Here is a 12,980-nt window from a genome sequence, read left to right as displayed (position 1 = left end):
GGCCGCAGGTGGAATCAAGAAATCTGGTAAAAGTAGAGTTCCCATCATGGCACAGTGGAAACGAATCCAACTAGGAACCATGAGATTGCAGGTTCGATCCCCGACCTTGCTCAGTGGGTTAAGGATCCAGTGTTGCTGTGAGCTGTGGCGTAGGTCGAACACGGGGCTCAGATCTGCTGTTGCTGTGGCTCTGGCACAGGCCGGCAGCAACAGCTCCAATTCAACCCCTAGCCTGGGAACTTCCCTAGGCTATGGGTGTGGCCCTAAAAAGAAAAAGAAGAAGAAGGGGAAGTTCCCAAGCCAGGGATCAAACACGTGCCACCACAGTGACCTGAGCCACAGCAGTGACAATGCTGAATCCTTAATGGCTAAGCCACCAAGGAATTCCTCAAAGTGTTATTTTAGACGATTAAATGAGACAGAAAAATGTACTCAGTAAACTTCGAGGCACTTAGAGGAAGGACACAGAGTCAGTTATGGCTGCGAAGAGTAGCTTGTGAGGAACAGAGACTTTATGTGTGTGTGTGTGTGTGTGTGTTTAGGGCCACACCCTCGGCATATGGAGGTTCCCAGGCTAGGGGTTGAATCAGAGCTGTAGCCGCCGGCCTACGCCACAGCCACAGCAACACGAGATCCGAGCCGTGTTTGTGATCTACACGACAGCTCACGGCAACGCTGGCTCCTTAACCCACTGAGCGAGGCCAGGGATTGAACCTGCACCCTCGTGGATACTAGTCAGGTTCGTTAACCACTAAGCCAGCCACGACAGGAACTCTGGAACAGAGACTTTTGAATGAGGCTGGATGAGCAGTGGAAGATACACTCCGTCACTGCAGGAGGAAAGTGTCAAGGCAAATAGGGCTGCAGGAATTGTGTCTGTGAGCATCTGTGCTTTATCTCAGTTTATTTTGTGCATCTGTTAGCAAGATGTATCCTAAGATGATTTCGTCTTCATTTTACACTGTTTTGGCTTACAGAAGTTCTCGTAAAAATGCTCTATTTTGGAGTTCCCATTGTGGTGCATCGGAAACGAATCCGACTAGGAACCATGAGGTTGCAGGTTCACTCCCTGGCCTTGCTCAGTGGGTTAAGGATCCGGTGCTGCCATGAGCTGTGGTGTGGGTGGCAGACGCGGCTCGGATCCTGCGTTGCTGTGGCTGTGGTATAGGCCAGAGCTGTAGCTCTGATTCAACCCCTTGCCTGGGAACCCCCATATGCTGCAGGTGTGGCCCTAAAATGACAAAAAGACAAAAAAAAATGCTCTGCTTTTGGATAGTGGGGAAAATATCTATCCATATGCTGGGATAATATTTATTCAGCTATAAAAAAAAGGAATGAAGTATTGATGCATGCTATAGCATGGATGAACCTTGAAAACATTACGCTCTGTGAAAGATGCAAGACGCAAAAGGCCGCAAATCATATGGCTGCATTTCTATGAAATGTCCAGAATCGACAAACTCGTAGCGAGAGAAAGCAGGTCGTGGTTACCGGAGGCTGGCAGGAGGAAGGAATGGGTACAGGTTTCCTCCTGGGGTAATGAAAAGGTTTTGAAATGAGACAGTGGTGATGGTTGCACATCCTTGTAACTACACTAAAAACCACTGAAGGGTACAAAGTAAAAGCGTGAAATGTATAGTATGCGAAGGATAGCTCAATAGAAATAATAATTAAGTTTGGCCGGCCAGTCTTGCCACATGTAGAAAGTGCAGCAGTGGAAGCGTTCCCCTCGTGGCTCATTGGGTTAAGAACTCAATTGGGGAGTTCCCGTCGTGGCGCAGTGGTTAACGAATCCGACTAGGAACCATGAGGTTGAGGGTTCGGTCCCTGCCCTTGCTCGGTGGGTTAACGATCCAGTGTTGCCGTGAGCTGTGGTGTAGGTTGCAGACGCGGCTCGGATCCTGCGTTGCTGTGGCTCTGGCGTAGGCTGGCGGCCACAGCTCCGATTAGACCCCTAGCCTGGGAACCTCCATATGCCGCAGGAGCGGCCCAAGAAATAGCAAAAAAGACAAAAAAAAAAAAAAGAACTCAATTGGCATCCATGAGGGAATATTTACCACCTTAGCCATTTGTAAGTGTCCACTGCAGTGATATTACGTTCAGGTTTTATTTTAAGGCTTATAATCTCATCAAAATCTGATCTCATAACGTTTCTGCAGATGTCACAAGACACAGAGCCTTGGGACGAACCCTTCCTCCTACTCCCATCCCCGGCCCATTTGTGCTCCTTCTGGTCCTTCCCTCCAAACCACTAGGATGGAGTAATCTGAGTCAGGCTGCCCTTGTGACTCTTTTTTTTCTTCTTCTTCTGTTTTGCCTTTTCTAGGGCCGTTCCTGCGGCATATGGAGGTTCCCAGGCTAAGGATCAAATCAGAGCTGTAGCTGCCGGCCTACACCACAGCTCACGGCAACACCAGATCCTTAACCCACTGAGCAAGGCCAGGGATTGAACCCGCAACCTCATGGTTCCTAGTCGGATTCATTAACCACTGCGCCATGACAGGAACTCCTGTGACCCTCTTTTGTGAGACATTTACACAGCCACATATTTTTGGTAGCCTTTTACATTCACTGGCTGTCATTTTGCACAACAAAATATGAATACCAAAACAGAAAGAAAGATAAAAAGGATTGAAACCTAAGCCTAAACTCAACGAACACCCAATTTAAAAAAAATATTGGAGTTCCCATCGTGGCTCAGCAGAAACGAATCTGACTAGGATCCATGAGGATGTGGGTTCGATCCCTGGCCTTGCTCAGTGGCTTTAAGGATCCGGTGTTGCCGGGAGATGTGCTGTAGGTCGCACACACAGCTTGGTTCTGGCGTTGCTGTGGCTGTGGCGTAGGCTGGCAGCTGTAGCTCTGATTTGACCCCTAGCCTGGGAATCTCCATGTGCCGCAGGCGCAGCCCTAAAAAGAAAAAAAAAAGTAATACCTAGGAATACCGGTGCTATGTAGAGGTTATTTGCCAGATGAATAATTCATGTCTATGCGTCCCCTGTCCTCTGACATGTGTGACTTAGGGCACAACACCTCCCTAATTCGGGGCTTACTGGTCACTTGTCAGGGAGTGAATGGAAGGAGATCATCTCTGAAAGGCCTCCAATCCAGGCTCAGATGCTCCTCCTCCCACCCCGGCCCCAGCTCCTTCAACCCTCAGCGCCAGGAGAAAGGAGCTGAGATGGCAAATGTTCAGGGTCTTGGAGATAGGCCTATGCATGGTTTGTTTTTTTTTGTCTTTTTTTTTTTTTTTTGTTGTTGTTGTTGTTATTTCTTGGGCCGCACCCGCGGCATATGGAGGTTCCCAGGCTAGGGGTTGAATCAGAGCTATAGCCACCAGCCTACGCCAGAGCCACAGCAACTCGGGATCCAAGCCGCGTCTGCAACCTACACCACAGATCATGGCAACGCCGGATCCTTAACCCACTGAGCAAGGGCAGGGACCGAACCCGCAACTTCATGGTTCCTAGTTGGATTCGTTAACCACTGTGCCGCGACGGGAACTCCTTTTTTTTTTTTTTTTTGGTTGTTTTTGCTTTTCTTAGGGCCGCACCCGCGGCGTATAGAAGTTCCCAGGCTAGGCATCAAATTGGAGCTACAGCTGCCAGCCAACCATAAGCCACAGCAATGCCAGATCTGAGCCTTGTCTGTGACCTACACCACAGCTCACAGCAATGCTGGATCCTTAACCCACTGAGCGAGGCCAGGGATGGAACCCGCATCCTCATGGATCCTAGTTGGGTTCTTAACTCCCTAAGCATGTTTTTCTAGCCTACATCCTTCCTAGAGGCTTGATATTTTGCTACCCAAGCCTTATCTCACAGACATTTTCCAACCAAAATTGTGGCTAAAAGGCTTGAAGACAAGGAGATGTATGTTTATGAAAAGCAGGGAGAAAGCGGGGCATGCACGAGGGCATGGGGGGCAGAGAGCAGGAGTGGGTTTGGTGGGGCTGACTGTGCAGGGCAGGAACAGGGCACCCCCCTGGGAGCAGGCAGAACGAGGCACCTTGGTGGCCTGGATGGGCTGTCTCTCTTTCCTGGCTTCCAGGCAGATGTCCTGGGGCCAGGGACCTGACTATGGGGTGACACTGAGTTCACAGAGCCGCTGCCCATTCCGGCCCCACCTCTTGCCAGGAAACACCTCCCCACAGCGGTGACCACATCCCCCCAGGTTGCCTTGGAAACGCACCGCGGGGGTGGCTGGGGGATCCAGGGCACAGTTGCCCAGCAACAGGTGGTGCCCTCCCTTCCGCCCTCATCTAAGGCAACTGCCCGGCGTCCTCCGCTCGCACAGGCACGGGTGGCTCTGAGGGAGAGCCAGGAGCTCAAGAACCGATGGAGGTGAGGTGAAATGGGCAGGAGGCCCCTGCAAATGCAGCCGGGGCCGGGGGGGGGGCGGCAGTTGCTGGGGCCAGAGAGAGGCCATCCAAGACAAACAAGGGAGACAGAGTTGGGCAGAGACTGGGCAGAGCCGGAGAGGCAGGGACAGGGGCAGAAGTGGCACCTGAGACCTGGCACCACAGCAAACCCGGGGAGCCTCTGCAGAGAGCAAGACCGACTCCCGAGGGACTTGAGGGCAAAGGAGCGTCCAGGGTGCCACCGAGGTGGAGGAGGTGAAGGTGGCCAGGAGCGGGGCACACATGCTGGGCAGAGCTGGGAATGGAGGCTCTCAGTTCCTCACTCAGCAACTTCCTCTTCTAAGAAGACCCGAAGGGGCTGAGACGGTGGGGGTGGGGCGGGCAGGGGGAGGGACGAAGACCTTGGCGCCCTTGGACGTTTGTCTGAGGCACCCTGGAATCTGGGAGGACCGTGCGGCTTCGGGGACGGGGCTGAGGATGCCGAGCAGGAGGGCCTGGCTGCAGACCCAGGTCAGCCCCATCTCTCTGACCATCTGACTCCCTCCTGCCCTTTCGGGGTCCTCCTGGCTCCTTTGTCTGCCTGGGGTGGTTTCTTCAGCCAGCTGTCCCCAAGCCCTGCTCCCCGCTGTCTCTCTCCTCACTCTGTGCACACCCGCTGCCCCCTCCTCCGCAAGATGTGCCAAGCCTGTCTCACACGCTTCCTGCCCTGTCTCTCCTCTCTCTGCCTCTCCAGATGCCTCCGACGCCAGAGCAGCCCTCCGGGCCCATGGAGGAGCCCCTGGCATTGGCAGCCTCCTCATGGCCCCCGCTGCCCTGTGGGCCCTGCGTCCCCATCATGCTGGTCCTGGCCGCCCTGGCCGCCGTCTTCCTCCTGACCACAGCCGTGTTGGCCGAACGCCTGTTCCGCCGCTCCCTCCGCCCAGACCCGGGGACCCTCGCGCCCACCCTGGTTTGGCGCCCGGGGGGAGAACTGTGGATCGAACCCACAGGCACCCCCCGAGAGCGCTCAGAGGACTGGTATGGCTCCTCAGTCCCCCTGCTGATGGACCGAGTCCCGGACCCACCCACCTTGGGGGGCACCTTGGAGGCACGAGCTACAGCCCCACCTGCCCCCAACTCCCCTCGCAACTCCTTGGTCCCCCAGACCCCGCCCCAGGCCCCAGCCCGCAGCACCTTCTGGAGGCCCCAGGTCTGGGAAGAGAGGCCCCACGCCCCAGGCCTGGTGAGCTGGGCCGAGCCCGAACAGAGGCCAGAGGCCAGTGGGTACCTGGGGAGCCCCCAGGCCCGGAGGCAGCGGCCAGGAAGCCCTGATCCCGAGTGGGGCCTCCAGCCTCGGGTCACCCTGGAGCAGATCTCAGCTTTCTGGAGGCGTGAAGGCCGGACCAGCGTGGGGTTTTGACCCCCAGGGCCTGGAGGACTGGCCCCCAGAGGCCCCTGAGACTTCTGAGAGCCCGAGCCCACACCTGAGGGCATCCCCACCCCAGGCAAAAATGCCTCTCCCAGGCTGTTTACTTTGGGGGTTTCAGTTCCTTTGGATCTGGGCCTGAGCAGCCTGGGTGTGGATGGAGCCTGTGCTGCAGAGAAGCTTGGAGTGGCCTTTGCTCAGCTGCCAAGGGCTGCGGCACAGAAAACTGGACTTGGGGCCAGCTCTGGGCCTGAAGCTGCCAAAATCACATTCCGAATTAAGAACTCAAGGTACCAGACAGGCAGGAAATAGCACATCCACCCTCCTTCAGCAGGCACCTAAGATGCCCGCGTTGTGAAGGGTCCCGTGGATGCTGAAGAAACGTCGAGTGTGGCAATGACGGGTGTCAGCCTTGCTAGCAGGAGATGACAGATATTCAGCTTCCCAGAGCCACGCCGCCCCTCCAGAACAACACCGACAGAGAGCTCAAGACCAGGCAAGAGAGCATCTTATTACAGCCAAACCGTGGCTTTCACCCCCACCCTGCAGAAAGAGGTCCCCTCTCTCTCTTTTTACCCCCTTTTTAGAGCTGCACCTGCGGCCGATTAGGGGTGCAATCGGAGCTGTAGCTGCTGGCCTACACCACAGCCACAGCAACACCAGATCCGAGCCGCGTCTGCAACCTACACCACAGCTCACGGCAACGCGGGATCCTTAACCCGCTGAGCAAGGGCAGGGATCGAACCCACAACCTCATGGTTCCTAGTTGGATTCCTTACAGATGAGCCACAACAGGAACTCCCCAAGAGGCCCTCTCTTGCCTGTAGCTGGGGTCTGGAGTCTGAAAAGCCCAGCAGGTGTTGCGTCCTCTCTTGAGGCCACCAACCCATGAGCCTTCTGGATCTTACCCTCCACAGTGAGGGTGGCCCTGGGCCAAGGAGAGCTAGGTTTGGTCCAGTATGGAAAGGGACACATTCCCGGGAAAGGGCAGCTCCCCAAACGGGGCCTCTGGCCATCTTCCATCCCAGCGTGCTGGAGTGGTCCAGAGAAACAGATGTGCGCCCCACCCCGCAGAAACGGAGCCCTAGTCTCTGTATCAGCTGACCTCCCCTTTGGGCGAGGAGCCACGGGTTGGGGGAGGCAAAGGAGTTTCCATTCCCTGGGGTCTGACTTCCCAAACTTGGGTCCTGAATGTTAGGCTGTTTGCCCTATCAGTGTACCATCTGCACATTTTTTCTTTAAATTGGTTTACTGTTTTCTTAATAAATTTGTTTGACAAGGCCTCTGTTTCGTGTCACTCTGTCAGCGGAACATCAAATATCCCTTGCCAGAAATAGAAGGTAAAACATGTGAATAGACATAATGTAAACAAAGATATCAAGTTCTACATAGACATTGTTCCCTGGGGGAGGCATTGACCTTGAGATCTGCTCTTTCTTTGTTAAAAGGACACAGATGTCAACTATATTAAAAAAAAAAAAAAAAAAGGACACAGTTGGATGGATCAGCAAGTGTTAGGAAAGTGTTAGATATTCTAGCGCCACCCTGAGACCTTCCCCCAGAAGTTCTGGGACTGACGTGAGCCTTGCCCAGGGAGTAGCCATCCTGTGCTGCTTAATGCCCTCCAGCACCGCCCCCCGCCAAGTTCACCCACACCCTGGAAATGCTACGGTTGGCAGAGGCCAGCACGCAGCTCTTCCTATTCGGGAGGGTTGGGGAGCCCTTGGGCCTGGACCTCCCCTCTTGCCCCTTGGATCCCAGAGGTTGGAGGAGCAGCCAGGCAATTCGAAGCCCCTAGGCGGAGCGTCCCCCACCCCGACCCTGCCAGGTACACTCATCCAGCCTGTCTGCTGAGCCTCACCGCAGAGCCAGGCCCCGGGTGGGAGGAAACAGGCCTGGCCCCGCCCCCTGGGAGCTCACCGTCTCTATTGGCAGCAGCGGGGGTGGAGAGAGGTGAAGTAAGACAGGAAGACAGAACCGAGACAGGGAGAGATCAGGGCTGCTGGCCCATCTCTGTCACTCACCAGCCAGTAACTATATGTCAGTTCTTGTTGTCACCATCAGCTGACAGGACTGGGTCATGGGGACTCTGCCGATGAAGTGTGAGCGGTCCACTGGGGAGGAATTCCCATCCTGGCTCAGTGGGCACGAATCTGACTAGCATCCATAAGGACGCAGTTCAATCCCTGGCCTCGCTCAGTGGGTTAAGGCTCTGGCGTTGAGGTGAGCTATGATGTAGGTCACAGATGTGGCTCGGATCCTGCGTTGCTGTGGCCGTGGTGTAGGCCGGCAGCTGCAGCTCTGATTGGACCCCTAGCCTGGGAACCTCCATATGCCTCGGGTGCGGCCCTAAAAAGACAAAAAAACAAAACCAAAAAAAACCCCTCCTGGATGGCCCTTTGCTCAATGCGTTTTTGAGTTACTCAATAACTCCTTGTTTGGAGTTCCAAGTTCTAGGGTGGCCTGTGTCTGCTCCCTTTCGTGACAGATGGCTTCCTCTTATGTGTTCTAAGCTGGGGCTGTGAACTCAGCTTCAGCAAGGCCATATCAGTGGGAATCCACGTGTCTCTTAGAGAGTTTTTGTGTTAGCTCCTGCCAAGGATGCTTCAGGGGAATTACCATCCCTGGACCACATTATTTGTTCATTTTATTTGGGCTTCCGCGACTGTAAGAATGGTGTAAATTTGAACCCCAAACCTAAATGAGGGCTCACCTTGGTTTGCTTTTTTGGGGAGGAGGGGGCTCTACCTATAGCATGCAGAAGTTCCCGGGCCAGAGATCCAACCTGAGCCACAGAAGTGACAAAGCCAGATCCTTAATTGCTAGGCCACCAGGGAACTCCTTTGGTGATGAATTCTGAGATCTCAGGGTGAGACCCACAAGTTTCTTTTATGCTCCCTTCGCTGATGGCAAGTTTGCTCTTTTTTTTTTTTTTTTTTTTTTCTATTCTGCTTTTTCACTGAGGGTCTCACCTTTTAAGGGGCTGAGCTGTATATTAGGGTCTGTTTTTAAGGCCCCGGGTAAAGCCTCATCTCCAAAATAGGAGTTCCCATAGTAGTGCGGTGCAAACGAATCCGACTAGGAACCACGAGGGTGAGGGTTCGATCCCTGGCCTTGCTCAGTGGGGTTGAGGATCCAGTGTAGCCAAGAGCTGTGGTGTAGGTTGCAGACACAGCTCAGATCCTGAGTTGCTGTGGCTCTGGCATAGGCTGACAGCTACAGCTCCGATTAGACCCCTAGCCTAGGAACCTCCCATATGCCACTGGAGCGGCCCTAGAAAAGGCAAAAAGACAAAAAAAAAAGCAAAAGACAAAATAGATGGATATAAAACCCAAGCCCTTTCCTTTACCGAGACCAACGACTATGCATCAGCTCCCTCACCCTGGTTTTCAATTTCCTCTTCATCTGTGGCTCTGGGGGTTCCCCTTAGTTTCTTGAAACCCAGCTGTACGTTGCAAAGGACGTTTGCTTGATTTTGTGCAGCGTTTCTGGATGTTTCACGGCAGCGAGATGCTGGTCAGGTGATATCATTCACAACACCCACCCCCCCCCAAACAACTTCCTCTATAACCGAGTTCAGATCTTCACAGCTAACCTTCTGGAAAGAGCTGTCTGTCCTAGCAGTGTACATTTCTCATCTCCCTGTCACTCTGCAACCTGCCGCAGGCTTCTATACCCTTCCAGTACTCTCCAGAAACTGCTTTCTGGAGTTTCTGTTGTGGCTCAGCAGGTGAAGAACCTGATCTAGTGTCCTTGAGGATGTGGGCTCCATCCCTGGCCTCGCTCAGTGGGCTAAGGATCCGGCGTTGCTGCAACCTGAGGTGGAGGTTCCAGATTTGGCTCAGATCCTGTGTTGCTGTGACTATGGCGCAGGCTAGCAGCTGCAGCTTTGATCTACCCCTAGCCTGGGAATATGACAAGGGTATGGCCCTGAAAAGAAAAAAGAAACCGCTTTACCCCCAAATCATAACCTGAAGTTTTTTGGTTTTGGTTTTGTTTTTTTTTAGGGCCGCACCCAAGGCATATGGAGGTTCCCAGGCCAGGGGCAGACCAGAATCAGAGCTGCAACTGCCGGCCTACACCACAGCCACAGCAACGCAGGATCCGAGCCTCGTCTGTGACCTACACCACAGCTTACGGCAATGCTGGATCCTTAACCCATTGAGTGAAGCCAGGGATCGAACCCACAACCTCATGGTTCCTAGTTGGATTTGTTTCTGCTCCCCCACGATGGGAACTGCTGTGGTTCTATTTTAATTATTGTACACAAAGCACTGAATGATTGCCTCAGGTCACAGAAACAATTCTTTTGCCTCTTCTATCTTTTCCCTTATGGACTTTTCATCCATTAGAATTAATTAGATTGGAATTTTTTTAATGCAAAGGTTGGTCTAGCTCTTGAAATTTTCCATCCATTTGGGTAATTCCTATACCAATAATATAAAAAATATGTTAGTACAATCCTTTACCTAAAAAGCTGACAAATCTCAATGAATTTCCCTTCTGGCTCCTCACATTCTGAGAAAAACAAAGCAAATTGTGCCAAAAATACAAATAAGATACTTTTGGTTCTTGGTGAGATTATAGTGAAGGAGGTTTGATTTTTGTTTTTTTAATGTGGCAAGCGTGATTTTTATCCAGACTTTAAGAAGTCAGCATTGAGGAGTTCCTGTTGTGACTCAGCGCAGTAAAGAAACTGACAAGTACCCATGAGGACACAGATTCCATCCCTGGCCCTGCCCAGTGGTATACGGATACAGTGTTGCATGAGCTGCAGTGTAGGTCTCAGACGTGGCTCAGATCTGGCATTGCTACAGCTGTGGCATAGGCTGGCAGCTGCAGCTCCAATTGACCCCTAGCCTGGGAAATTCCATATGTCCTGGATGTGACCCTAAAAAAAAGGGGAGGGGTGGAATCAGTGTTGAGGAGTTCCCATTGGGGCTCATTGGGTTAAGGATCCAACGTTGCGTCTATGAGGATTCAGATTTGACCCCTGGCCTTGCTCAGTGGGTTAAGGATCTGGCATTGCCGCAAGCTATAAAGTAGGTTGTAGATGTGTCTTGGATCCAGTGTTGCCTTGGCTGTGGCATAGGCCTCGGCTGCAGCTCTGTTTTCACCCTTGGGAACTTTCATGTGCCACATGTGTGGCCATTAAAAAAAGGAAAGAGGAGTTCCCGTTGTGGCAAGGCAGAAACAAATCCAACTAGGAACCATGAGGTTGTGGGTTCGATCCCTGGCCTCGCTCAGTGGGTTAAGGATCCGGTGTTGCCATGAGCCGTGGTGTAGGTTGCAGATGCAGCTCGGAGCCTGAGTTGCTGTGGCTGTGGTATAGGCCGACAGCTGTAGCTCCGATTAGACCCCCTAGCCTGGGAACCTCCATATGCCACTGGTGCGGCCCTGAAAAGACAAAAGACAAAAAGAAAGAAAGAAACCAGCATTGAGAGCTTCCTGGCGACCTAGTAGCTAAGGATCTGGAACTGTCAATGCTGAGGCTCAAGTCACTGGTCACTGTTGTGGTGTGCGTTTGATCCCTGGCCTGGGAAGTTTTGCATGCCATAGGCACAGCCAAAAAAAAAAAAGAAAGAAATTCACATTGATTTTTATATACTGATGTAGCATTCCAAAAAAGAATTCACTTTGGTTAAAAAGCAGCCAAATATTATGATGCAAGGGGGGAGTTTCCGCTGTGGCACTGTGGAAACAAATCTGGCTCATATCCATGAGGATGTGGGTTCGATCCCTGCCCTTGCTCAGTGGGTCAGGGGTCCAGTGTTGCCGTGAGCTGGGGTGTAGGTGGAAGACGAGGCTTGGATCCTGAGTTGCTGTGGCTGTGGCACAGGCCGGCAGCTACAACTCCGACTTGACCCCAAGCCTGGGAACTTCCATATGCCGCCGGTGCAGCCCTATAAAGCAAAAGAAGCAGCAGCAACAGCAGCAGCCAGTGACTCATGGAATAGCTCTTTGTTGGTGCTAAGTCTTCTGAAAACTTTAGCTCAAGAGCTGGGAGGGAAATGGGTTACCCAGTGACCCAGCAAACTAGAGCTATATCTGAGGATCTCTGGCTCTGGTCATTTTCTAAGTGTGCTGTACTCGATCTAGGGATCTACAGAGCACCACCTACCCGACGGAAAGCAAGCCCACATTATGTGGGTTATGCGATGCTCACAGCGATGAATGGGGATGTTATTCATGGCCTCACGGTCAGTGTCTCTGCAGATCTTTGTAGTTTGGTCTTACAAACTGAGTTACTTAGCGCCTCTGAAAACAAGCCTTTTTTTTTTAGGGCTGCACCTGCAGCATATGGAGGTTCCCAGGTTAGGGGTCCAACCAGAGTTGTAGCCGCCCGCCTACACCACAGCCACAGCAGTGTGGGATCCAAGCCGTGTCTGGGACCTACACCACAGCTCACGGCAACACCGGATCCTTAACCCACTGAGCGAGGCCAGGGAGCGAACCTGCAATCTCATGGTTCTTAGTTGGATTCGTTTCCACTGTGCCACGAAGGGAACTCCCCGAGAGCAAGTCTTAAAAGCAGTTACTTACTGAGGTATGGCCAAAATGTTCTACCACTCAGGAAGTGACGAGAGCAAAGTACAGAGGTCCTGAAACATTTATGGAATTTTACCTACCCTACTGTCTTGAAGGGCAATAAATTAATAGATGTGCCCATACCACATAATAGCACAGTGGGATTTTTTAAAGATCCAGCGTTGAATTGTTTTCAGATACAGTTTGGTTTGCTAATAATGTCTTGCCCTTTTTTAAATGCTTTCAGCTTTCGCCGGCCTTGGCGCACTGAAACTCATGCCCACCGAGTTCATGGACTCTCTGCCAGCCTGGTTTGACCTCCCGCCTTCCTCCACCCTCTAGACTGAGAGCCCCAGGAGACGGGTGGGTGGAGGGGATGGGGGGGATGGGTAGCTGGAAGGGGAGTGCATGGGCAGGAAGGTAAGTATTAGTAGGGTGTTGCTGAGTAAACCCATTCACCTGAGTCTTTTTTTTTTTTTTTGTCTTTTTGCCATTTCTTGGGCCGCTCCTGCAGCATATGGAGGTTCCCAGGCTAGGGGTCAAATAGGAGCTGTAGCCGCCAGCCTACGCCAGAGCCACAGCAACGCAGGATCCGAGCTGCGTCTGGGACCTACACCACAGCTCACGGCAACGCCGGATCCTTCACCCACTGAGCAAGGCCAAGGATCGAACCCACAACCTCATGGC

The 12,980-nt window shown here is 52.7% G+C and overlaps 1 protein-coding gene across 2 annotated transcripts; it reads left to right on the top strand.

Moving 5' to 3' along the window:
• Positions 1–4,233: 4,233 nt before the first annotated feature.
• On the top strand, positions 4,234–6,397 carry C5H16orf54 (chromosome 5 C16orf54 homolog). Of its 2 annotated transcripts, none has more exons than XM_047780096.1 (2): positions 4,234–4,870; positions 5,094–6,397. In XM_047780096.1, exons 1-2 carry the CDS (start codon positions 4,643–4,645, stop codon positions 5,757–5,759), a joined length of 894 nt encoding a protein of 297 aa, XP_047636052.1. In that variant the 5' UTR covers positions 4,234–4,642; the 3' UTR covers positions 5,760–6,397. The 2 variants fall into 2 exon arrangements, with proteins under 2 accessions (XP_047636052.1, XP_047636053.1); XM_047780097.1 differs by having other exon boundaries at positions 4,235–4,343.
• Positions 6,398–12,980: the final 6,583 nt, after the last annotated feature.

This window comes from Phacochoerus africanus, chromosome 5 (assembly GCF_016906955.1).
Source record: "Phacochoerus africanus isolate WHEZ1 chromosome 5, ROS_Pafr_v1, whole genome shotgun sequence".
NCBI classification, from domain to species: domain Eukaryota; kingdom Metazoa; phylum Chordata; class Mammalia; order Artiodactyla; family Suidae; genus Phacochoerus; species Phacochoerus africanus.
The sequence above is the reverse complement of the archived record's forward strand: the minus strand, read 5'-3'. Positions and strand labels throughout refer to the sequence as shown.